At 37.3% G+C, this 27,109-nt stretch overlaps 2 protein-coding genes across 3 annotated transcripts in view; one reads left to right on the top strand and one right to left on the bottom strand.

Annotated features, from left to right (window-relative positions):
• LOC124159324 (NF-X1-type zinc finger protein NFXL1-like) overlaps positions 1-4,324 on the top strand; it is a 30,255-nt gene extending 25,931 nt beyond the window's left edge. The window contains exons 14-16 of the mRNA XM_046535067.1: positions 833-1,126; positions 1,698-1,970; positions 3,292-4,324. Coding sequence (XP_046391023.1) covers positions 833-1,126; positions 1,698-1,970; positions 3,292-3,528 — 804 coding nt within the window. The 3' untranslated portion in view covers positions 3,529-4,324. The remainder of the gene's footprint in view (positions 1-832; positions 1,127-1,697; positions 1,971-3,291) is intronic.
• A 1,956-nt stretch (positions 4,325-6,280) lies between these two features.
• On the bottom strand, positions 6,281-26,489 carry LOC124159322 (JNK-interacting protein 1). Of its 2 annotated transcripts, none has more exons than XM_046535066.1 (9): positions 25,909-26,489; positions 22,270-22,904; positions 17,460-17,696; positions 15,367-15,561; positions 13,323-13,577; positions 12,438-12,529; positions 10,306-10,527; positions 7,129-7,307; positions 6,281-6,760 (listed from the first exon to the last, which is right to left on the bottom strand). In XM_046535066.1, the coding sequence occupies exons 1-9, from the start codon at positions 26,070-26,072 to the stop codon at positions 6,688-6,690; spliced, it is 2,052 nt and encodes a 683-aa protein (XP_046391022.1). In that variant the 5' UTR covers positions 26,073-26,489; the 3' UTR covers positions 6,281-6,687. The 2 variants fall into 2 exon arrangements, with proteins under 2 accessions (XP_046391022.1, XP_046391021.1); XM_046535065.1 differs by lacking the exon at positions 25,909-26,489 and adding an exon at positions 25,168-25,902.
• Between the last annotated feature and the right edge of the window lie 620 nt (positions 26,490-27,109).

Genomic DNA, 27,109 nt, shown 5'->3' with positions numbered 1-27,109 from the left:
AACCCTGGAGTAGTAGTTTTTGATCTTGAGTTTTATCTACTCATTAGTAGTGGGTCTAAGTCAACTTGAATCATATGGTCTACAGTAATTTCTGGACTAGACAATATAATAATGCATGCATGAACATATTAAAAATTTTTCAAACACCTGGTGCATTTTTTCTTGAACACTTGGCCTAATGTAAAGTGGAAAATGTGATGACAAAGGTGAACATTGATTGTGTCAGAATTAGTTGAGGAATGAAAATGAATGTGTCCTGAACAGTTCCAATTGGACAGTTGAAATGAATTTATCTCATGTAATTTTTTGACAATGTAATTATACTATTAATCCAAACTCCTAGGAAGAGTCCAGAGTAAAGACATTTGCACAATTACAAAAAAGATGAATCATGTAAAATTTGATATTTTCAGTGGACCGGATCTTTCCTTATTAGCTTCTTTTTTAAGTAACTGAAATACCCAAGACAAGGAAAGTAAACAATCTATTAACTTTGCAAAGGATTTGTACAGGAATTTGATTATTGAGCTTCATATTGGTAGATTTCTGTAAATACAGGCCTCCACAGCTCCATAACCAAAACTAGTAGGATGGATTCAGTCATAACAGTACTTGAAGCACTCAAGTCTAGTACCAATGGCTAGACTCAAATTTTTGAGTAATCGCACATCCCTAGAATAATTAATTGCTGCCTCCTTTGTCGTATTGATTCATGGTGGGGAGTGAGTTAACTAGGAGTTAAGTCCACTATTTATTAACTAAAACTAACATACCTAGGCTAGATGGGCTTATGTCGAAGAATTAACTCATTTCTTGATGTATTTTTATATAGAGTCCTGCTGGTAGGAATTGTGAGCAATGCAATCATCCTTGCTTGAAGACTAGACCATATGGTTGTCCTCACCCCTGTGGGACACAATGTTGTCACCGGGGTGAATGCCCACCCTGCAAACAGACAGTGAAACAGAAGTGTCACTGTGGCCTTACACCTTCTATATTCATTGAATGTCGTCGCTGGACTGCTGCCTTGAGGGAGGATAACATAACCGATAAAGAGAATTCCCCTGGAAAAGTTGGGAGTAATGTTGAAGTGCTTCTCTCATGCTCAAATCAATGCCCAAAATTGGTAAGGCTATAAATAATTTTATCTCGAATTTGATTTCCACGACGTTAATTTCTGCGAAATGTTTTTTGTATATACACAGATTTCAATTGAGTCATGCCAAACATCTTGAAAGGATATGTTGAGGAAATTACCAACTTTTTACTTTTTTCATGTGATGCTTCTTCTGTTAGCTTTTCATGGAAATGGTTCCACTTTTGTTTAGAAAAAAAAAAGCTGGTTCAAAAAAGTGTGTGAAAAATGAAATGGCATGACTCTAACCTGACTTATCTATCTATATTGTATCTAATATAGGTGTATATTTCTGAGTAATAATAGTTTTTCATTTGAAATCAATACATTTTAAATTAATCAACTTTGTTTTCAGCCTCATCCAATCACTTGGCATCAATGCTCCCCACAATGGCCTTTACCTTGATTGTGCTTTATGTGGTTCCTTGGAGACATGCCGTTTTAGTGATTGAATATAGCGTTAAATGTTCATAATTTTAATTAACATAGTCTTGATATGAAATGCGGTAAGATTCCACTTGTGTCACCAGAAGTGCATTTATTCTATATTACCTCCCTCTAGCTATCGTGTGGTCATCGATGTGAAGCAATTTGCCACTCGGGAACTTGTCCTGCAGATTCTCAAAGTGAGGAGGTGGCCACTGGAAAAAACGCTGGCTGTGTTCAAAAAGTGCGAGTTACTTGTCCCTGTGGGCGAATCAAGCAAAGAAGGATTTGCAAAGATGTTGCTCCTTCTGACCATAATGTTCAAGCGAAGGATGGAAAAGGCCCTAAAACTTTGGTGTTGCTCAAGTGTGATGAGGAATGTAAACTCCGTGTGGATGAAGAATCAAGGGTAAGTTGCCTGTCCCAAGTACAAATACTTAGCTCTAAATATTATTTTTTGTAAAACCCAGTTTATAAGGGTAAATTTTTTTATAATATTAAACATAATAATGAATTTAACTAATCATTTTGTCCATCAAAAATCATCAAATTTTTAAAAGTGTTATTTTATAAATAGGGACATTTAAAACATGAGTGGTGATGTTTCAAACTCCTCAATCAATTAGTATTTTTGTAATTAGTGCTTAATACGCTATTTTTTGGAATAGATGTTCCCCTTTTTGCCCAAAAGCACTCTGACAAAAGTAATTGGGGTACTCTAATAGGGTGCATGCAAACTTTTATTTTTTTCCAAAATTGAGTCCTCAAAAATTGGGGGGGACTATCTCAGAAGAAAGTGGTATCTGATCACCAGCATCTTTGGTGCAATGATCATGAATTATCTGCTGTTGTAACTGGCAAAACTTTTCAGGCATATTATGTAGTGTTGAAAGACATGATACTACAATTTTGTGGTATGAATACATTTTTCATCGAGTGTTATTGCATCAAATTATTACCATCAGGTGTTTTTATTATTCCATTTAATAGGTATTGTCTCTTTCTCCTGGAATTTTTTATATAAATTCAAGCTCTGAAGAAAAATATTTTTGCGACATTATCTTTGTACACCTTTTAAAAGGAATCTCATAATTTGACAAGAAAAAGATTGTGAAACCATTGAACTTTTAGACCTTTCTGACATTAATATAGATTCCTCTAAAGAACTTAGAACATGGTTTGTTATCAAATTTGTGCAGTTGTATTGAGTCGATCCTACTGGAATACTTCCATTCGCTTCTCATTTGTATGTATACAAATAATTTTTTACTGCTCTGTATGCTCTTGATTTATTCGAATCTGTATTTTATTTTCTAACTATGTATGTATATATTTCCTTTTCACTCTCCATTTATAGTTTTCCAGTCTTTCCAGTTTTTTTGTTGTCCTGACCTGGCTTAATTCCCCTTATATTTTCCCTACCTACAGATTGGAAGCGAAAAACCTAGAGTTATGCAATCATTATTCTTGTGTTTCATTCCATACGATCACTGCTATGGCTCACTTCATTTTCAACCTCTAATGCAGGAGTGAATTTTTTTGCGGTCAAATAGCACTCGAACATTTTGGTTTCAAACTTTTTATTCAAATCCTATGTAGACAGCTGTTCTGATCTAGGCTAATACTTGGTATTTCCATTGATACTTTTTCTGTCTCCAATCTGTCCATTTTATTCTTGTCATATGGTGGACCAACTCCATTTTAACTTGCAATATTCAATTTTTTATCAGGCGAGGGAGGCCTCCCTTGAGAGAAAGAGGGCTGAAGAGGAGAGGAGAAATGCAGAGGAGTTGGAGAAGTACAAGTTGAAAATGGAGGGCAAGCGAGGGAGGGGTCGTAGGAGGCGAGAATTTGAAGAGTCTGGAGACGAGGGGAAATGGTGGACCAGTTATTGGATGGTCTCAATCATTGTTTTGTTCTGTGCTGCAGTTGTTGGTGTTATTCTGTTTCTGAAGATGGGGGATTGACTTGAACTTCAGTTTTTTCGTCGCTACTCACTAAGGTGACATTTAGTTACTTGCTTTTTCCATCCATTCTGATAAATATATTGGCTGGGAGCAGGAGGTAGGATGTAGTTTTGATAAGTTATGTGACGTGTGGAATCTTATCGTAGCCTCTTATATCCATAACCAGGATTTTGAGCAATATACTACAGTGACAATTTTACACTTTTGTGTAATAATCTATTGTTCATGACACTCTTAAGGATGTCTATTTATTGTAAATGTAATTGACTGCATTGAAATAGCAGTCTGAATTCATGAATTGCCTGACAAATGATCGAACATGGTTACCTAATCGTAGCTTGATATGCAAAGCAAATGTATACATGGCAATTCTTGAGCCATATGCTGAAATATATGAAAATTTAATGGTGATTTTTAAAAGTTATTCTTCTGTGAGTAAATTATGGATATTTGAAGTGGTTTTTCATTATTTAAGTGGATATGATTTTTAAAAAGTAACTTATGACAGGAACAATTAGTTTTCCTTGTACATACTTGTGCAGCAATTATTTAATATTCAGCAACCACTTTGATATATTTGTACTTCTCTTTATCATGAGTTAATAATGTTATAACATTGAATGTGTTTGATAGTCAGTAATGCGGTTATTTTGGTTTAGATCACAATATTTTCATATGCATTGTAAGCCCGCTGTCGTTTAGTGTTTGCTTGTTGGGTTGTGCTTTGCATATGTCTTTTTTGGATGATATTTGACATGTTGAGGTCTGTTTTCAATAAAGTGCTATTATTATGAAATTTCTTCATTCAATATTATTCTAAATTTATCATAGCATATCTATTTCACATTAAGTAAAGGATCAAATTCAGCGGATGGCTATCTTGTTCAATAAGCTGAATTCATCATGAATGTTGAGCAGGAAAAACTGTAGGCAGCCTTAACATGAAGCAATATGTAGTTCTTATTCTTTTAGGGTATGGTTCCGAAACCTTTTGAGTCAATGAGTTTGTCTTCAATTAAGTTATTTACTCAGCTAGCACAGATTTGGTCTTATCCTCAGAGAATCCCAGCACTTTTGGGGAAAAGCTTTTCATCCAGCTTGCAAAATCCCTCTTTTCCGTGATGTTAAGCTCTTGCAAAGTTTCTACTCTATCGCCAAAACTGAACACATACCGACACTGACATTATCTTAACAACATTAGTGGCTTTTTGTTTAACTTTGTAAATCATTGTTTTCAGTGATGGTTATGAGTGAAAGCCATAGATTTTGTTTAAGATGCAAATATTAAAGTAATAATGCAATTTAAGCGTCTCTTGCTTAAAGGCTCCTTGCATTTGTGAGATGCCATGTGAATGTGGAGTGGAGAAGACTGGTGAGACCATCAAGAACCCCTTAAAGGAGCTCAAGAAACCCTTTTACACCGGGGCAGATTGGAAAATCAGCAATTGCTGAGTACAGCCTCACTAGGGATCAGTGCATCAAACCTTGATGATGCCTGAAAACTCACCCACCCTGCTGGGTAGTGGGACCATGAGTCTACAAAGAAGCCAATGAAATTCATATGTGAAAGAAAAACACAAACAGGGATTCAGGCTACACCCTAAACAGCACCTGGAATATGGTGCTGAGAGAGATTGAGAAGAGAAGAATGGAAAACAGGCTGAATAATGTCTGCCATTCAGGGGGCTCCTTTGGCATGCTTTCCTCCAATGATGATCATGACTCACTTGACTTGTGAGGGCACCTATGTAAGACTGGAATTCCAGGGATGACATTCGTCCTTCCTTCCTTGAAAATTATCCTTGAATCAAGCATGGAAACATTGGCCCAAATGGATGCCCTGACCGAGTGGATGACCCAAAAAAAAACTTCTTGAACCCCTTATTTTTTTTCACAATAGGTGCTTTCCATATCGGAAATCTTGTAAAGTGGGGAAGCAGAAGGATTCTAAGTGAGTAATCTAGACCATTGGACCCTAAAAGTCAATCCCTATACACTGAGGAGGTTTGTAAAATAATTTGCTTGTGATAAAAACGATATGCTAATTGCTCTTTAACTAGTTAACCATCAGTGATACTTAAGTCGGAAATCAGCCTGTATTTATTTTAGTCGGAAATCAGCCTGTATGCTGTGTTGCCCTCTCTCACCTTCAATGCCTCTGAGTCTTGGTGAGCTCATGAATTATAGTTAGATGTAAGCAGGAGGTAGCAGATGGGCATTTGGGGTGTGTCTGTACCATCTTCCCAAGCCCCCAAAACAATTCTGCTCAACAAACTGTACAGAAATTTAGGTTAAATGTTGTTTACCCCTTCTTTTTATTCATATCATTAAATGGGCATTCAATTTACAAGATATTAAAACAAAATATTTTTGGCTGTTGCCAGCCTCTCATATCATCCTTAAGCTCACCCAGTGAATGCAATAACTTCTTTTGGTATGGAGATACTCACCGGTCTTCTTATGTGTCTGTTTCTATACTTTTTTTTCTTTCTGGCAGCACATATTGATTGGAAAACAGAAATGGCTACACATATGTTAATTCAGAGTTGATTTGTTTCTTTTGGTATGAGCTGCATTGTTTGGCCTGAATATTTTGATTTGTGCACATGCTGATAATTTTACACAGTGGTAATGCTATTACAAAACCATCACTGTTCCAGGGTGAGGATTAGGTAATGTTTAAATAGCATTGGTGATTTTTGTGTTGGCAAAAGATATAAAAAGGTAATAAATACTACAAGAAGCAGGCTCCTTTAAGCTGAGAGGATATGATATTTTATTGAGTATAATAGTTAATTTTGTAGTACCACGTTTTGTCTGTAGCATTTACGTGCTGACAGAGGATCTTTACTACAAATAACGAGATTATTGAAGCAGGAATTCTTGAGTGCTTTTGATGATTGCTTGTCGTCTCAAAATGTTCATGACACAGTATCCATTTTCATTGACAGAAGAGTAACAAACATACCCGGATCCTTTGAGCCAGTTTTGGAAACTGTTACCAGATCCAAATTGACTTCTTTATCAGCACCATTGACTCTTGACCACATATGAAAAATGATGACTGTTATGGGTATAGTGATGAATTTTAGTATAATAGACCAAGAATGTAAGTAGGGATTTGAAGAACTTGAAGGAATAATAGCTTTGAAATTACATTCATTCCAAGTAAATATCTTCAATAGGATATGCAGTCTCAATGAATTTCTGGTAAAACCTCTGGAATGCCCTCCTGAAATGTAAGGAATGATATTTTTATGCTCTTCATTATTCAGATTATGTTAATATTTCCTAGTTACATATTTGGAAATTGATTATCATCGATTGGTTCAGTTTTCATTCAGCTCTAATTCAAGAGGTTTTAGTTATAAAAGTCAACGTTAATGGTTAAAAATGTAACTTTTCACTTTTCAATGCTGTGTGATGTTATTAAGAATCTTCAAGTTTCTCTGTCAAAGAGCACTTGCTTTATCAATCAATGCATTATGCATATTCTGATTTAAATATTTTTCAATTGTATACTGCATTGGTAAAGAAGTAAAATTTATATTAATTTTATACTGCTTTCACTAGTTCTTTTTGGTATTTTGATTTCCTTACCCAACTGCCTCAGCAACAGGCCTTGTGGACTGATCTGCTAGGAAGACGTGACAGGCAAAGCGGTAAAGACGCGGATGCTTTGTGATAAATCCCAGGTAGCGAGGGTCAGAGGGCAGGTAACCACAGTATGAGACATGTTTCAGTGAATAGAAGTAGTCGTGGCATGGCTTCTGATGAGGCTGTAACGAGATAAAAATTACGTATTAATCATACGTAGTATCATGAATATAAGCTTTGTTTTATTTTAGAAGTTGTATTTGTAGGTTAGACGATAGTTATAATGCCACCAGGTGACTCACAAACATTGCTTACATAACAACGTATAATGGTTAGCCATTTAGTTCCTTTGCTAATACATATGTAGTATTTAATTCGTATTTTTCTTTCTTGGATGTACTCTAGGACCAGTGTATCGATCAAAAAAATTTTGTAAATGTACATAGAGATGAAGGTCACTTTGCAATTCAATTTATTCCTCAGAGTTGCCCATATAGTAGGAGCTGTTTAAGCAATGTAGAATTACATATTAATTACTACTATGTGTGTAACAATGAATTATTTTCAGTTCAGAAGTTTATTCCTATCAAAAAGAGAAAAAAGCCAATGATCATTGATAATCCCTTCCATTTGTAAGAGATTAGCATTTTGGTTATGAAATCAAGAGGAGAAATATCTTTTGTACAGCTGATGATGTCCTATTGATGCTTTCTGCAGTGTTTTTCCAGGCAAAGATGAAAAAATGGTTGAGTTTTGACTATTTCCTTGACTTTTCTTTGCATGATAAATACCTCAGTACAATGAACGAGCAGTTATTAATTCAAAATAATTATAAAATGTTCTTGTATTTTCACTCATCAGGCTCCAAAATTGCTATTGCTGTTTTGACTTGCTGAAAAGTTTTAAGAAAGCCTTGGATGCTCAGAGAGAGAGAGCTATAGTCAAAATGTTGAATCCTTTCCAAAATCTCGGAATAGATGGACTTACTCTTTGCTCAAGGAAATTATGGTGGACTAGTCAGCATGGTGTCTATGGCTTAGTGTGAGAAAAGGTGATGGAATAGTTAATTCAGTCACCCAAAAGTGCGCCATGCACATTCTGTGAGAAAATTCAAGAGAGAAAAATTTGTTAGCCTTGACTGGAATTCTGACCCATATCTTCTGAATTTGTGCCAGGTATTCTACTGCTTAAAAACCCAAGGCATCTTGCTCATCTGCAATTTTTTGTGGGCTTTAGAGGACAAAATGATGGAACTCTTTCTCCACATTAATTGCCCTGGGAAAATGTTCTCCTAGGGTGGGAATCAAAACATGGACCTTTGACTTTTCATGTCACTGCATGGACCACATGTAGGATATGCTATCCTGATTCCTTGATTTAATTCAATTCAAGGTGCTAAATGTTAGATACCTATATTCCCTTGTGTTGCTATAATGGTAGGGCCACAAGGGCCAAACAACTATTGACCATGTAATGTAGATTTCATTCATTGAAAGTTATGGAATGTGTTGAGGTCTTTTTGATCACGATGGCCAACAAACTCAAAATTCTTGGTTGACATCACTATTTGGTCTATGAATAGAAACCCTTAGGGCTTAGTTGTTCAGTAAAATAGTTTCATTCAATTATAACTCTCTCCCAGATAGAGCAGTTGGTGAAGGCTGTCGGGGGTCCCTTCTGAGTTATGGGCTCTGCAAATTCCTCGGGCTCCGTAAGTTGGGTTGCTTAAGAAGCCATTAAGGCAATGGTCAGCAGAAATTATCCAATATTTCATTTGCAAAATATGTTTATCCAAAATATAGTTCGAGCCAGTGTTGTTATTAGGAATATGCTTTGTGGGGGGATGGGAGGTCTGGGGGGGGGGGGGGGCAACCCCCTCTCCCCAGCCAACCGGGGGAGCAGAGGAAAATTTTTGAAAAATGGCATGCCTGGAAATGCATTTTACATCATTTTGGCACTTAAAATTTGGGTTTCACTAGTAATTCCGTGGGATATCATCTCAACAGGGAAAATATTAGTATGTATACTTTAAAATACATCTCTTGGGCTTTTGGGGGGGATCTATCCCCTCATCCCCCCATGGCTACGCCACTGGTTTGAGCTATGAACTAATTTCACTGTTCAGAATTTGTGAATCAGTCTATAATGAAGATAGAAACATCTTGGGATAACTGTACTAATGACTAAAACTACAGTGCCACCAAGGTCTCTTATTTCCCATGGTGATTTCGATAGATGAAAAAAGATGCAATGTCATATTTAGGGATGTGCGAGTAGCACTTTTTGATCTCGAGTTGAGTTGAAAACTACTCTTGTGTATCGAGTCAAGTCGAGTATGGTAATTTCTGGACCAGGCAATACAGTAATGCATGGTCCAGCATATTCTCTTTTTTTCCAATCCCCTAGCGCACATTGTATTCTAAATGCTTAGCTTTATGTAAAAAGGAAAATATAATGAGGAACTTTGATGTAAATCTTGTCAGAATTAGCAAAGCAAAGAAAGAATGATAGGAAACAAAAGTATCGCATAAGAAAATATGAGCGGTACAGCAGTCCACTCCGATTACGCCGCCAGGTCAGAAGATGGTCGGCCACTGCATCTGACAAAAAAGTATTCGCTGCGGGTGTCGACTACTATGGTGGTTGATTGATAGGTACACAACAAGCTGAATCTCATAGGCTAAGGGACAAGAGCGACTTATCGACCTTAAAAATGGTGTTATTATATGAATTTTCTGATAGTGACTCCTGTCGGCAGATAAATGAACTTACTGGCCTCGACAGCTCGGTCACCGAAATTACTCCACTCGACTTGACATTCGTTATACTACTTGAAATACTCGAGTACCAACCACTCAACTCGACTCGAATATTTGAGTACTCGCATATCCCTGGTCATAATGGTTCTTTGTATGCAGCTCTTGTTCTTGAAGACTGTACTTATGTATTTACTATTCAATCTTCAACTCCAATTTGTGATTCAATCCTCTTGAATCAGTTTACTGTGTTAGGTATTGTTTTGAAAAATGATGACCTGTGAAAATTTATGTTCTTCATGGGTTTCTTTGAGGATTTTCATTTCTCAATTGTATCAGTATCATATTTATTTGTGTACATGTTATTACAAGTATGGTTGGGTTCTGTTTGTATTTGTTGTAGGTTTGCAATAAGGGCACTTACTCTGGGTTTACTCTTGTCTACCATGCGAATCCCTTGGTCTGAGACCTCGAGTATACAGGATTGTGGTCTCCTTTGGTATGCTGCTTCCCCAGACTGCTCACCCTTCTTGTTCAACCCATTACTAACTATTTTATTCACAGCTTGCCGTAAAACTCGATTTCCTTTATGGGCCAGTGCTTCAACACTTCCAAGGTATCCGAGTAAATACCTTTCGCGGCGAATCTGTTGAGAATGAGAAAAATGTATTGCAATTTTGAATGGGTAGGTAACAGTATTATCTACACAAATATTTAAGTAATAAAATGCTGCAATTGTTATAAGAACTGACCAGTTTCATTTTCGGTCCATATTCCAAATAGGTGATGAAATTTCATCAAATATAATGCATAAATCTTTTTGTAAAAAGGGATCATTATTTTGCAATATTGATAATCCCAGGTTTATAGATCCATTCTCCATAATTTAGAGTGAAGGTTAATTCTTGAAGTAGAAAGAGATGAGAGGAACTAACTGTTTCGAGCTCAGCAGTTAGTGTATAGGCAACTAATTGTCAAGTACAATTAGATAAAAAAATCAATATTGCTCCTTCTTATAATTAAAATGTAGCTATGAGTAGCAGTGAACAAATAGCTATAAATGCTAATAAGTAAATAAGTTAATATATAATCTGTTGGATATAGTCAGGGCTGTTGAGAGTGGGGTAAGTTACCACAGGCCTGGAACCAAATGGTTCAATGCCCCAATGATTGTAGGGTTTACAGAGGACCCACATACCATAGCTGTGCTGCCTCACACATCACAATTTGTGGCATGCATGATGCATCGTTCATGTATATTTTACAATATGTATTTTTTAATGCAATACAGGTGTATTTCCGTTATCAGAAAATACATGATGTATCACTGTATATCCGTACTGCAGAAATGTACCATGCATTTACCATGTAATACAGCTGTACTTCAGTGTAATTATACATTATGAATATTCATGTATAAGTGATCTACGTAAAAATACTTAGAGTAAAAATGCTTATGCCGCAGCTTATTAATTTTCTTAGATGCGAGTGTCATCAATACATGATGACAAAATAATTCTTAAAAAATAGAAAAATGTTTAGCGGAACAACTTATTTCAATAACTTTGTTAAAATGAAACACTTACAAGTCTAAATGATGAAAAAATTTGTATTTCAGCAAAGTCAAATTTTTTACCTTAGGGCTTAAAGAGATAATGACTTATTTTTTTTATCTTCACTCATTTTCAGATATGAAGATACATGTTTTTTGTGGTGTCTTCAAAGAGGGAAACCCATGTAGGCAATGGAAGAAAACAATCTCAAGTTTGCGATATGGCGTCAAAAGTTCACAGTGCACTCACCCAACTAAGGGTTATGTAGAACTAACAAAATATTCATATGCGGACATAATATTTCTCCTGAGGATGTTTTTCAAAAAGGAAAAATATGAGCCAAATTTTAATGCATACGAAAACTATAAAATATATATTCATTCTTTCATGGTCACTGAGCAACTAATGACAAAAATATGGAAAATTATATTTTATTCCATTTTAAGTATTAAGAGTTATGAATTCCAAAAATTTATGTAGCATTATTGATGAATGTGTATAAGTTAATCTTCTGATGTTTTTTAGGAAGAATAATATATTTTGGGCTTATTTATCTTGTGATGGTACTGTGCAAATTTACTTCCCAAGTGGTCAATGAAAACTTTTTTTAGAAATATAATTATTTAGTGTCTTCTGTCATACTTAAATTTAAATCTATATTTTGTTCTTGTCTCTTTCTGGATTTTTGGTGCAAAAAAATTAGGTGTTCTTATTGCAATAGTATAGACCACTCAAAATCCCATTATGTTTTATCTTGATTATTAAAACTCTGGTATAAATTGTTGTAGTATGAGCCAGCAGATATGGTGTAGTGGATTTTTAAATGGATAAAAAATGCTGTCAACAGTATCAAGTGGTTTGAGATTCACCATGGTATCTCAAGCTTGAGATGCTTGAGATACCATGGTGAATCTCAAGCATTATAATCTTGGACATTTATAATGAATTTCACTGAGACTATGTCTTTCTTGATTTACTGACATAGGTGTTGAATAGAAGGTACCTTTGGAGCTGATGGGTCAAAGTCAGCATACTCCACATCCACAACATGGGCTGAGGGAAATATACCTTTCCTCCCTGTCCTGAGGTTGATACCTTTAAAAGCAAAAAAAAAAAACTTTCAATTTTTCTCAAAACCTCAGTAATAAATTAGGTTAAGATTGGTATATTATTAAATCCTATGAATTATTTCAATACCTAGTTACCTAATCTTAATGAAAACATGAGCGTTACTTTGTGTTTTTCAGCATTTACTGTTTTGTGGTGAAAGCATGTAATATTGGAAAAGTATTTTTTGCATACATGCATTATTTTACATAAAAGGAATAAGAGAAACCAGAAAAAGCTTGTTCTTCCTTCTTAACCTCAACACTCATAGTAGAAGCTCTCAGTGTACATACTTAAGGCTTTTACAGTAATAATCAGTTACTCTACCAACCAAATTAGGTATATAGGGTGGAGAAACATTTTGTCGCAAAATTTCAACCCTTGATAGCTGATGTCTGTATAGACCAAATTTATTAATGATGTTTATGTGGAAAACACACCATTTTAAAACCTGGACCACTTATGACTGCGAATTCTTTACCTGCCGGAGATCGCTATGTATCCAGGGCATCCAACAACGGAGCAAACTCGCGGCCAAGTGGAGAAATTGGCTCAATTTCTGTGGTTTAAAAATGGTGCATTTTCGACCAAAATATCATTGGTAATTTTGGTTCCTACTGGCATCAGCTATACAAGGTTGAAATTTCATTACACGATTTTTCTCCACCATGTGTAGCGATATAGTAAGAGTTTTAATGAAGAGGGGAACTAATACCAATTAATCAAATATGAACTACTTTTTTCATCATGTACATGATTTTTTTATTGACTTCTCACTCACCTTCACACCATAGGTCATCTGCTTCTTTCTGCACATATATGGGATCCCCAATTTCTACCTCTATTTCATCATGATGCCTGGGAAGAAATTTGTGCAGACCTCTGTGAGTTGGCTCCAGTAATTTGAGCCGTGACTGTGGTATGACTCCTCCTCCTGTTATGATTCTTTGGCTGTCACTATTCATTCCAAGACTAAATCCAGCATCTGTGCTTCCTACCGACAAGCAAGATGATGTTGGAGAAATTGGAGGAGAAACTGTGAAAAGAAACCCGAGATATTAATATATTGACTATATTATAGATGTTATCTCAACCTGAAGACAGAACCAGCACTGGATTATCAAGGTATGTAGCTATGGGAAATAATATAAGTGAAAATGATTTTATTTGAATTTGTTTTGATTAATGTAACACCCCTGTTATATGCAAATCAATTAGAGGTTTATAATTAATGATTATGCTCTGGTCTAGATACAGCACTATTCTCTGTGAATTCCTAATAGATATGCGCTAAGACCCCTAATTATATAGTGTTGACTGTGCAGAAAACTTCATTTATCTTTTTTTATTACCTTAAAAAATAGTATGGTGTTTTTTCTTGTTATGTATGCAAGCTTATTCTAATGAAGCAGTTTATTGGCTGCTCTGATTTTGATTTGCAATCTCATTTAAATTGATGAAAGACTCAAGGCTTTCCTTTTGAATATATAGGGATTTTAACTAGGTCCATTCGTTTGTTCCAACTGTAATGCCATTAAGACCTACCTGAAGGAGAAACTTTACCTAACTTATAATGCTTAGTGCATTGGCATCATCAGTCCTATGGATTATGGAAAAGTCTTCATGTGAAAAATTGGTCATTGCACATATATTAACCTATTATGATACCCAGTAAGAATATATTATAGTTTAGTTTGAATTATTTGACTCTAGATGTCGAAGTCTCTTGGATTTTTTATAACTTTTTTACAAGCTGACTTCGGGTCAAGGTCGGACTGGAAATACATACCTACATACGTAATTGATTTCACCAAAATGTATCCTTAATGGCATGCTTCTTGCTACTCACCCATGTTGTGCAAGGTTGCATGTCGAAAGGAGTTCGTTGGATAGTAAAATTCATCGTCTACAGCCTTCAAAAATATTTTGTCTAATGATTTTTTTTACAATGGTTGTTTGTTTACTCATATGGAAAAATACTCAGAAATCATCTATTTGCAATGGCTTCTTACATACGCCATATTGCTTGGGCGAATGTATCTTCCTGTTATTGGATTTTCAGATTCATTGTCCAGAATGATCTCTAGGAATGCTTGAAGGGTCCTATTACCTCAACTACATGTATGATAAAAGCTGTTAACTATTACTGTGGGAGTCAAACTCTATATTCGATTGTGTTCCTGAGGCTGAGTGAATCTCTATTCTCAGTGCTGAGACACATCTACAGAACATCTGATCTTGCTTCACCTCACTGTGCTGTAGAGAGATCAATTATTCACTTCTTCCTCCTTGTAATTACTATTTCAAGCAGGCCATTAAATCATTGTGATTTGTAGTATAGAGGCAAAATTATTTTAGTTTCTACTGTCTGAATGTCAGAGAATTACCACCTTTTGCACAATGTTTAATTGTTATTTATGAATTGTAATGGATAAGGTAGGCTTACATAAAGCCATTCAAGAATCACCCCTGCCCATTCCTCCTACTCCTTTCAATTACCCTCTATAGTTCACAGGAGTCACATGATCTCCCCATCCCTCCACAATAGGTTCAGGTCCTTCCCAGAGTGTAATGTGTGTGAAGTACAGATGTTGCATTGTGAATTACAATAGGAAATTAATACTTATATCAGCTGCAATGAATTTTATCTACTATGATCGATATTTGGTCTTTATTATATTCATTATGACATAATTCTGCTGTGCAAGCAATTACTTTAATATATTAATGCTTATTAGTAAAAATTATGAGCAAATTTGATAGGTTTATTAGGTTGAAGTTGGTTTTTTTAAGCTGGTCAGCAAATAATACCGAAATATACTCACGGCTGTCCATTCCAACTCTAGCTCTTGGAGATATGATACCTTCACTTGGACAACCAAGAAATTGGGTCTGGAAAATCATTCCTGGTGGGGAGTTTGATCTGAGACCATCTGGAGAGTGTGCTGTTGAATTCCCAGAGTCTTCACCCATTGCAAAGCAACTACGTGAAAGTTCAGACTCAGGTGAGCTATCTTCATCTGAAATAGAAAAGGAAAAGTTTTTATGGCTGTTAATACTAATATGTCAGTAATTATTACATACTTTGGTTGAAATTGGTGAGTCAATCACAAATTTTAACCAATTTTTAGTGAGATAATGGTAAAAGGCAATTTCAATGCTCTGTTGTTGTTTAAAGCTGGGACGATCAGGTAAAGGTTTGACAACACTGTTCTCCATATGCTGTAAATTAAATTTGGAATGTGCAATAGAAATTTAATTACCTATGTATTTTGAATATAAATTTCAAAATGTAAACCATTTTCAATCCATCTCAAAGTTTAGAGTCCTGTAGTCCTTGATGCTATTTAAAGGCCAAAATGTTTTTTGGTAACATTTTTTGTTGATGTTTCAGACATCTGTGCATGCAAATTTCATTAATTACAGTATTTTTACCCTCCTGTGTTTTTGTCATGAGCCTCTGAGAGTTAATATCTGCTTATGATACCTGATATGGGTAGCTGTTTGTGCTAAAGTTTTAATAAATTGTGAAAATTTTCTGGAATCACAATAGCTCAATGCACGATGCAATGATACTTAAATGTAAGTTTTCTGAAAAAAATAAGTAAACCTTTATCACAGCTTAACAGCTCGAAACTGATTTTTATTTTTATTACTAGTTTAACTCTTCAACAATCCAGAAAGCCTGTATTTTTAGATACAAAGCAAGGGAAAAAATGATTTTTATGTGAAATAGAGTAAGAAAAAATTGAGTGCCTACATGAGTTACAAATGTGTGGTCTTGGTAATTAGCTGAATGAATTACTTCTATGCCACCATTGCTAATGAGATGTTTAGGGTATTGTTACCCATTTTCCTTATTTTATAGTGCACATTTAACCAAACAAATTAAGCTATTGCTTAATTTATTTAATCTTATCACAGTATATTTTATAAGTTAACTGTGTAAATTAGAGTTCATATTTGTGACATAGTTTTCCATCATGTGTACATTGCTATTCATTTGAGTATGTTCTCTTTTCCTGCAACCCTGGCTTCTACTGATCAGTATGCAAATGCTTTTGAAATTAGGATCTCATATAGCTAATTGATTTCAAAACAGAAATATCCCAAGAATGGAAACAATATTTGTCGAAAAAATCTTCTAAATTCTATGAAGTGATAGAATAATTGCAGTATGTACTGCTATAGGTGCAGAAATTCAGGCATGCTTTGTGCCATTATTCTTACGTTTAAAATCATTGATCTAAGAAATTAAGACACATAATCTGTGAGCAGCTAATCTATTTCATCCTTGGAGCTTACATCAGTGGCGCCCTATTGAAAATCTCTATGGGGTTTCGTTTTCCTATAGTAATTTGACAATGGGAAACGTTTGTTCCTATAGGAAATTTTTTTGTTCCTATAGGAAAATATTATGTTCCTATAAAAAAATGTTATGTTCCTATCGGAAAATCAAATTTTCCTATAGGAACAAAAATTTCCTATAGGAATCATGTTCCTAGAGGAAAATTTGAATTTCCTATAAAAACATATAATTTTCCTATAGGAACATAGAAGTTTCCTATAGGAATATAAAAGTTTCCTGTAGGAAAAATCATTTCCCATTGTCAAATTACTATTGGAAAACGAAATCCCACTGAGATTTTCAATAGGGCGGATCTATTGGGGAGGAGGCTAAGGGGGCTATAGCTTTTCCCCCCCTTGGGTATCCAATTTACACTAGATAGAATGGTAATTTTTTTCCAACCCCCACCTACGCTGAAATTTTAACCCCAACTTAGCCCCCCCTTGTCCCTATCCTAGATTCGCCACTGGCTTACATTGACGACTTACTCTGTGCTAGTTGGGTAGGCTCTTTTCCTAATTACTATTTAACTATGATTTGCAGCGTAGAAGTGCATCGATCAGTACTCACCCTTTAAATACATACTGGAAGAGCTGCTTTTGAAGTAAGCAGGTCCTTGCATTGACCCTTGTGAGTGGTAACCAGTCATCATTACCATGTCATAGTGGCTAGAATGTTGGGATGTCCCCATCCCTGTGAGGTTCTTGAATGAAGTTGTGTAACTCATTCCTCCTACTGCTCCACCGAGTGCCTCTCCTAGCTCTTCAGCTAGTGACAGCCCCCCACTGGTACAGCCTCTATTCCAGGCTGTCATTGTTTACCAGAGATGAATATGATAGCATAAAAATAGAAAAATAAAAATGAATTAATCAGGGAAGAACAAATCTGAGAAAAAGGCAGCGTCTTGCAACCATGGGATAACTATCACTCATTTAATTTCTGTTAAATGTGGAAGAAATGGATTTTTTTTTAGATTTTCAACTTGAAGCACATTCCTAATCAATGATGCTTGGGTGCAAATTGATTTTTGCCAAGCAGGCAATGTGATGGAGATTGGAACTTGTGATTCTGGAGTAAATGTGCCTTTTGGACTACCTTTGGTAATTAACTCAGCAATGAAGACTGCTGTATTATTTGGTTTGGTTTCTGTTGCTATATTTATTCCATCCATCCATACATTTTTATGTGTCTGTCCTTCGATCTCCCCATGTATCATCATTAGCATTGTATAAAGAGGAAATATATATTTTCAATACTGCCAAAAAATAACTTAAGGTGATCCATAAAACCATGTTAAGTATTGTGTCTGTTAGTATCTTTTATCAGTATCTATTTGAATGGGTTACATGGGGTGACCCACTTGTTAAGTGATGGTTATGAGTGATTCCCCCTATGAAGTTAAACTATCTCATCAAAAATCATGTTGAGTATCAGATGATTCTTCAGGTCCACTATCAGTGCAAGAAAGCACCCTACCTACCCTCAGATTTTGCTTTCACTAATGAAGAACTAGCATTTCTTCAGTAATTTGATTTAAGAAAAAAAATATTTTACTTTAAGTTAAATTTCATGATTTAAAACAAAAGTGAAAATTTGAGTAATGAGGACTGTCTTTGATGATTTAAATTTGTGATGATGTAATTTATTTTTCCTAATGCTTTATTACTGATCTATTTTTTGTAATCCCCATTATGCATAGTGGATATTTCAGTTTACTTAGGGTTGTTTGTTGCCAGATAAAATAAGGAATGTTACATGCTGATCAGTTGTGACATTATGCTTACGTTACTGCTTTTGACATTTTTATTCATCATCAATATGATTTTGGATGCAAGACTTTGTATTTCAGGTTAATATCTGAATGAAAATGTTCTTCATCAGAAAATTCAATTTCCCACTATCTGGAATAGCAACAGGAACTGGCGCTCTCTTTAGTAAACTTCCGCGGTAACTACAACTAATCCAACTTTTGTCTTGAATTTTGTGACTACAAATAGCAGAAAGTGACCTATTTCTAGGTAGAATTTAAAATAGGATTGGTGAAGTATTGTCAGGTTTACTTCAATATCTGATATGTAACTTGAGTCCAAAGAAGTTCACTCTAACTTCACCGCAATTGCTACCACTTCCTTGCAATGTTGCATTTAATCTCTCAGTCAAAGCTTCAAGGTTGGTGTTTTCAAGGAATATTGAATAAAAATGGGTGCCCAGGGGGGGGGGGGGTGAAAGTTTCATGAAAATACCCAATCCTTGACATTCAATACCAAGCACCACCAATTCAATATTTATATTAGGTTTAATGTTATTTATGTTGGAGTTCTATCTCAATAGAGAAAGATGAGGTGCAAAAGTGTCCTATCTTGGTTAGACCTTGGTATTTTAAGTGAATTTCACCATTATGATAACCGTATGTTGACCTTGGGGCGAGGCTGTGAGTGCTGATACAATGCAGGCTGCTAGAAGGTAGCAGAGTGCTCTGCTAACAGGTAGCACTTGGCTTAAATAAAGATTATTAATACCTTATCAAACGAAGAAAACTTTCCGACATTGGGCAGTTTTAATAGGTGATTATTAAGAGATGTTTCCCTGAGCTCTGTGCCTCATGCATGCATTGGTAACCTCAGACGATGTATAACTCCTAACTACTCGTACAGAAACTAGGTCCCTGTGACTTCACGTGGAGTGGCATCGCATGGGTGCCAATCTGGACTTTTTCGAATGCGGTTAAAATTGACCATTGCTATTCGTCTAAACTGGGATTTCTAAAACCAAATAATTTATATAATATGAATACACTAATGGTGAGTAACGAATAGCAATCAATACCTTTCGTTTTCTTTGTTGAAGGAAACTACCCTATTCCCTTATCTTCATAGTATTCATCTATGGCCACCCTACTCATACAAAACTCAGACTTGTGGTATGCCATTTGTTTAACAAAAATTTCATATTTGTAGACACTATTAATCTATCATAAATAAAAAGGAGAAAAGTATATGAAGTATATGCTGACACTTAGCTACTTTTAATAGCACAGTGGGCTGGCTGTGATGGCTACGAGGTTAAAATGGAAATGGCATAGGAGTGGATTTGTGGTATATTAACTGCAAAATTGATGTGCTTTCTAAATAATCTAATATGGATTATTATATTACTATTTTAAGTTATACTAGAAGTCAAGTCAACGCTTCTGATTGTTGGGTGTAAAAAAGGAAATTTTCATATTAAAACCAATCAGCATATTAAAATCAAGAGCAAAATAATTGGATGTTAATCTTGATGGATTCAAGGGAGTTGGATGATCATTTATTGTTTGAATACTATAGAACTTTTTATGATAATGGGAAAAATACCCTGAAAGAGAACCTCAATATTTCTATACTTCTTGTACTGCTCCTAAGTGGATTTGTGCAAGATATTACATTTGCAGAGTGCAACCCTTTGATCATATAAGTTTCAGTTTAAGCATGAAATCAGTTTTTTCCTCATTGGAATCTTTCATTGAGTGCTTCTTAATTAAAATTGTCTACTGTACTACTTTAACATTTTAGTATGAAAATCTGTACTTTTATTCCAATAAAAAATACAATTCTTTTTCAGTTTCAATCCTTCAAACATGAAATGTTATTTTTTATGAAACACAGACACTAAATGAGAAACAAAAGCTTCAGAAGAATCATGTGATTCGTGCAGAGCAACTGTCAAGTTAATTCCTTACCTTTTTTTGGAAATGTTTTAGTCATTAAGAATTGCACATTCAATTTTATATTTTGATTTCTTCTGAATTTAAAATTAAATATTTGTATAGCATATATCAAATAAATATCAGAAAAATAGTATATGTATAGCAGTTTTAGCAAATAATTAACGCTGGTGCTTACACTATTAATACATGTCATTAAAATTAATCTTCACAACTTACAACTTACAGCACAATGTAGCATTTTATTGTCTGGAGCATTTGTCAAAAATATCACCTTTTCTTATGGAGTTGAAATTTTTGAAATCACGAGAAAAAGTGGTAAATAGCAGAAGATAATGATGTTGGAGAGACATTATTTATTGGATATAATATTGACTATTTTTTCTAATGAAGCTAGGGAGGGTTAATGGAAATAATGCACAAGCTGTGAGTTGTAAAAGCATATATTGGCATAGTATTTATCTTGGCTTTCAGTATGAACATAAGGCAAAAGGGTAATAGATTTCATCTAGGCATGGTGGTCAAGAAGGATTCTGCAGATCAAATGTACTGATTAGTAAAAATCAATTGTGATCCAAAATTGTGGCTGAGTAAGAGGAGCAGGATCTATATATGCGGAATGCAGTTCATTAGGGAATAAAGGGGTGATTTAGGCACCGGTTGAGATGAAAGTAATTTATTAAGAACATGATGATGGAAAATGTGGAAGGGAAGTTTCTATGAGGAATAGGCGGAGGTGCTTAAACTGAAGGGAATAAAAAAATGTGCATCTTCTTACTTTACCACTTAAAACTATTGAATAGTTTTCATTTATCTCATCGCTAGAAATTAGATATGGCATTAGGGAAGAAATCATCCATAAGCAAATAAATATTAAGCCTATTTCCCACCTGACAAACTAGACATTTTGTTGATGATGTGAGTGTTATTCCTATGGAAAAGCTATCATATCATGCTATTTATCATGTATTTGACGTATTGTGAACTCCTCAAATGTATCATTAAATTTCCTTCTTATTTATTCAAGGTATCCATATTATCAATGAAGTTGTAGATTTGTGGAACCCCCAGTAATTACACCTATATTTCAGGAAACCTATGGTAATTTATCGTCTTTCATAGCTATGGAAAATTTTGATGAGATATTTCCTTGATTGCAATGAAATACTTAATAGTACAGATTGACCAAAACTAATAAAAATCAGGAAAATGAATGATCATTACTTTAGAGATCAAGTTTGCAATCTAGAAAAAATCCTCAGTGATAAGTGATGCATCTTATGTGTACTTATCACGTGCTATCTCTTAATAATGGAAAAATTATGCGAATAATTCTTTGAGTAATTCCATCCAGAGCTTTAAAATCTTCCACAAAATTTCCTGCGTTAGCAAGATGTTTCTTAATATTATTTAAATTATTCAGATTTATTTAGGAATTTGGTGAATATTTAATTTTTTTAGTGGAAAGGGCTTGTTGTTGTTTTATCTCTTTTAATTTTGTAAAATTTTTCTTTGAACAAAAGAGATATGATGGTGAAGGCTAATTTAGTGAAATGTCTTTGAAGATGAGTTTCTTCCAGAATGTCTTCAACATTAATGTATATTAAGGTCACTATATTGTAATCAGAGAAGCAACACAACTTCATTCAAGTAAATAGCAATAAAGAATGACTTCACCTTTTTTTGTCTTTGGTATCTCAGGAAGTTTCCGTCTCCTCCTCTCCCCAGTTCCTGTCAGTTGTGGCCTTTGGGTTGGTGGCTCCACTGCCGTTGCCACAACCACCGAGTTGCCCAGGTCACTCCTCCAGAGCATCGGTTGTGAGCAGGTGGCTGGTGCCTGAGCGGTTGGAGCATCCTGGTCCATCTGCATCACCGTAGTTGTGGAAGTGGCCGAGTGCGAGGATGAAGATGACGAGGTAATTGCAGATGATGATTCCATCTCTGTATCGGGTCCTGGTTCACTCTCTGCGAGGCTTTTTTCCGCACCATACAAACTGGGATAATCAATTGTCATGTCAGTTTTCCCCTCGTCCATGCTTCCTATTGCCGAGTCAATTGACATTGCCCCAGAGGGCTGCTCAATGTCCTTCCTCATTTGGCCTTTAATTCCCATGGAGAATGTCTCTATATTACACAAGTCTTCTATTATATGTTGGTCATTGTTATTGTTGTTCTGCCCATTGTTGTTTTGACCGTTGTTATTGTTGCTGTTGTTGTTGTTTATTGTCTTAAATTCCACGGAGGAGGAATCCATGGCTTGGTTGTCCCTTTCTCCCTCTTCGTCGTCGTCGAGGTACACATCATGCACCAGCCTATAAATAAGGTAAAATCCATCATTAGTCATGTTATGCATTTGGGTAATATAGTTGTAGGTGAGGTAAACAAGCGCAAGGTAGTTTCATGCATGAAAGTAGTAAAACATTCACAAACAAAACGTTTTGTTACTTTTCTTGGCTCATGCTTCCTATGAATATGTGTGTTTTAGAAGCCAATGTTTCCAGGATTGCTCTTCACTGTCATTGTATTGGACTGCTGCAATGGTAATTAAATGGGTTCTGTAGATTTTAACTCCATATACTACGATTTATCAATCTCGTTTTACCCGCTCGTTTATGGTAAGTAAAATTCCATATGCTTTGAAATCAAATCCTTAAGATTACTGCCTTTGTGAAGAATCGGTATTTATTATTCACTCACTTCACTCTGTTCTTCTCCTGATACGTTCTTAGTACATTATTTGTGCTCAAAATTGGAACTATTCTTTGCCGTTAGAGAATTCGGCCTTAAGTATGGGTGATGGGTGGAATTATCGATACTTGGCGAGCCCTGGTTTGCCGTTTTCGATTCGGGTCAAGACGAGTGTACGCAATGCGCGTATGACTTGCGTCTGGTCCCTTTTCAATGAATGCAGTTCTGGTGACGTCGGCGTCGGGCCTGTATTCCACGTAGCTACGCGGGCGAATGAGTCCGGAGTGTCAAATTGACCCGTCGGTAAATTAAACCGTCATCGGAACACGACGGTTGCAAGTGGCATCCTTCCGTCAATATGTCCATCTCCAGTTCACGGATCGAGATGAGTCACCCCCCACCCAAAACGGAGGCCTCGCGCGATTTGCGTAAACACTCGTCTGATTTTTTTTCCTCTACCATCCGTGTCCAGCTTCCGCCCTACCTCGCCTGTCTGAAAAATCCTTCGCCATTGAGGAAAAAAGAAGGCAGCGTGGAGTAGGGCTATTGATCAGTCACTGTATTTCTTCCTTTTTCGGAACGAACGTCTTGATACGGAACGGGGGGAAGAGATCGTAACGATCCCGCCATTCCGTGATTTTACGCCTCATGCAACACGTTTATTCCTATTTTTTTTTAGGATTTGCCCTCAACCCTTCCAGGAAAGGAAAAGAAAGGCTTCTCTAAACTGTCAGACTGCCGATTATTGGGAGCGGGTTTCCAAGTTCAACCCGTACTATTCCCCCGAAACCGTGCGAAATCAGCTGAAAAATAGGGCAAGCACGAAAGAAAATGGGTCTGTAAAGACCTGTTTACACGATACATTATCACGTACGAGTTAATGTCTGTTTGCATGAACGAATTTTGTGGATCGGAACGGAACATGTACGAATGCATGAACTACATTAGAATAGGCTCTATTTCCTGTACATGCATTCGCACAAGTTGGGTGGTCACACGGTGCATTTATGTGTCCACTCACGCGTTCATACATTTAGATGTTGACTTGAACGGTTAATATACCGTGTAAACAGGCCTTAATGTGGTCACAGTTGCTCTTGTCTTCATTTTGTGCTCTTCTAGTGATTGGCATGTTAACGTTGTAGGCTTGAAAGTGATGGAACGTAGGCTGAAAAGAATAAGTACTCCAGAAAATGCAGGAAAAGTCAGCGTAAAGCATTGTCCGTAAAAACCATGCTATTTTAAAATAAATTGTCAAGTCGCAATGAATATGTAGAGGATGCTCGCTTAATGTCATGCTGTCAGAGATGCACCGAATACAGATCCATATAAAAATGAGAAGAAAAAGAAAGAAACAAAGTTACTTATAATATAAAGAAGAGAGAGAGAAAAGAAGAGCAAAAACACTCAGAGTAGAGAATAATTTTTGCAGAAAAAATATAGAGACATGATTAAGAACAAGTATGACCGATTCTCCCTAATTTAACTCGACAGATATGGAGACAGTAAGTGTCAAAGAATAACATTCATCCATCGCAAGCACCTCACGTGCTCACGAGGGACTGTATAGATTTTTCCTCCTTACTTAAAAGAGTGCCATGAATTGGCAGTGATGTGATTGAGGCCAAGGTATAGTATGTGAGAGACAAAAATGACGATGCTTTATTCAAAATGAAGGAGATGATTCAAAAAAGAAGAGAGAAGATAATTAGTGGACTATCCCCTTCCTTCCTCGCGAAACTCATCCATGAGAATCAATCCAACGACAGTCAGCATTATTAGGGAAGTGAATGAGATCGGCACTACGTTCAAACACAATGACTCTGTGGGTATTGCACCAAAAAAATTGTTATTCATTCATATTCATTTCGTTAAATTTTGCCGTACCGTTTGGAATTCGCGTTATCGAGTGTGGTGGCCAGCCCGACTTCATGCTCCGTTCTTCGCTCGTAATGGTTCCAGGTTACGTTCCTCCACGGCGCGTATTCGTTGGCACCGTAGGCCTGGGTGTCCCGACCCCCGTTGACCACGACCCTCCTACTGCCTCCGCCACCTCCGCCGCCGCCGCAGCCTTGGTGCTCGGCAGGGATGCAGTACCTGGGGGCGTATGGGGACCCAACGGATCCCGCGGCCCACACCGGTGCCATCACGCCGTCCCCGAATCCGGGAAAAAACCCGACTCGGGGAAACGGCACAGCACACGTTCCCTTTAGCTGTCCCTTTCCCCCTTTGTCCACCCCTGGATCCCTTTCCCAGTTACACACTCTCGCGCGCGCACACACTCACTCACACACGTAACCCTAGTATCCTCTCCAAAACAACACAAACCTTACTAAAGATAATCCAGCGCACTATTATTCTTAGCCCTCGGCTAGGGAGGAATATAAAATCTCTCCCCTGATATATATGGTTGGGTTTTTTCCGTACACACTCACTCTAAACACAAGGACAAAAACGAGGGATGTATGGTAGGGATTTCTTTTTATATATATATATCCAGTTCTTCAGAACGTGTCAGGTAGGGAGGAGGGTTATATATATGGAGGGGATATTGGGTGGGGAAAAGGGGACAACGAGGTTACGGAATGATAAACACTATGAGGAGACAGAACGGCTGTTTGCGCTTACGTGTAGATGTGGGCCGGTGCTTTGATGTGCTGGGGCAGCCTGTCGAAGAATCTCCGAAATTCCTCGAACTCCGTGTCCGCCATGTTGGCAGCGGCGGCGGGGGGGAGGCGCGGGGCGGGGGGTGCGGGAGGAGGGGCGCCCTGCCCCTCTGATGCCCTCCTCATTGCCCCATCCTCCGTCCGCGGGCCTGCCAACCCTCCGGTATCATCATCCTCGCAACCTCAAGATATGAACAGCCTCCGTGTCTCAGGAAACGGGAAGAGGTGGCTCCGCGCGCTCCCTACGTTGATATGCGTCACCGACTACACTCGAACGCAAACCTTTTCAAGACGCTGAGGTACGAAGAGTAAAGACGGGGCTCACCCACTCGCGTACCTTGACGTAATCCCCAACTTCTCGAAGATGTCTCCGGTCATCGACTAACTGCGTCACCGGGACCGATCGAACTCGGGAGCGATTCAGTCGAAATTCGTCGCGGTGCGGGTGTCTTTTGTCGAGGAAACCCACCTGCAAACCCGTCAGCACGTCAATTCTCTCCTCGTGTGCGTTTTAGTTTTATTTACTGCGAGTTTCGCGTTTAGAAGGTGGCAGGGCTGATTTTTAGCCCCCTTCCACCCTCCTCGCTGTAAAGTTTCCCCCTTTATTTCTCACCCCTTCCCCTATCTCCTGTTCCCTCTCTCCGACTTGGCCCCGGACTCACACCCCGACCCTCACACGGAGGAAAGGAGTTGCGGAGGAGATGATGGTGGAGGAGAAGGCAAGGTTTTCCTCCTCCTCCTCCTTCTGGTTCTTCTTCATGCAAGGCCAAAAGGGAAGGAGAAGAGGAGGGACTAAGGAGACGATTCAAACCCTCCCTGCGACAACGCCCCTTAAGCACAACTATAGTAGGGAGTGGGGTTTTTCCTTTCCCCTCCCATCTCAAACCCTACCCCCCCCCCCCCCCACGTGACCCCTTCTCCTCTCTCCACCCCCCGCCCCCCCACTTCGTCGCGGGTACGACCCGAATCCTAGCTGCTGCAGCCCCTCCCCTCCGCGTGGCAGGGCTCGTATACCACCACCTCCCCCTTCTCCCAATTCCCCTCACTCCCCCGCCGCCAGTCTTATTGATTTGCTCCCCGCTTGCCTCGCCGCCCCTGACGCCCAGGAACCCCTTCCCCCCCGGACGAGAGCCCCCTAGATGCCTACCACACTCCTCCTCTTC

This window comes from Ischnura elegans, chromosome 5, assembly GCF_921293095.1.
Source record: "Ischnura elegans chromosome 5, ioIscEleg1.1, whole genome shotgun sequence".
NCBI lineage: Eukaryota > Metazoa > Arthropoda > Insecta > Odonata > Coenagrionidae > Ischnura > Ischnura elegans.
This window is presented reverse-complemented; position numbering and strand designations above follow the sequence as displayed.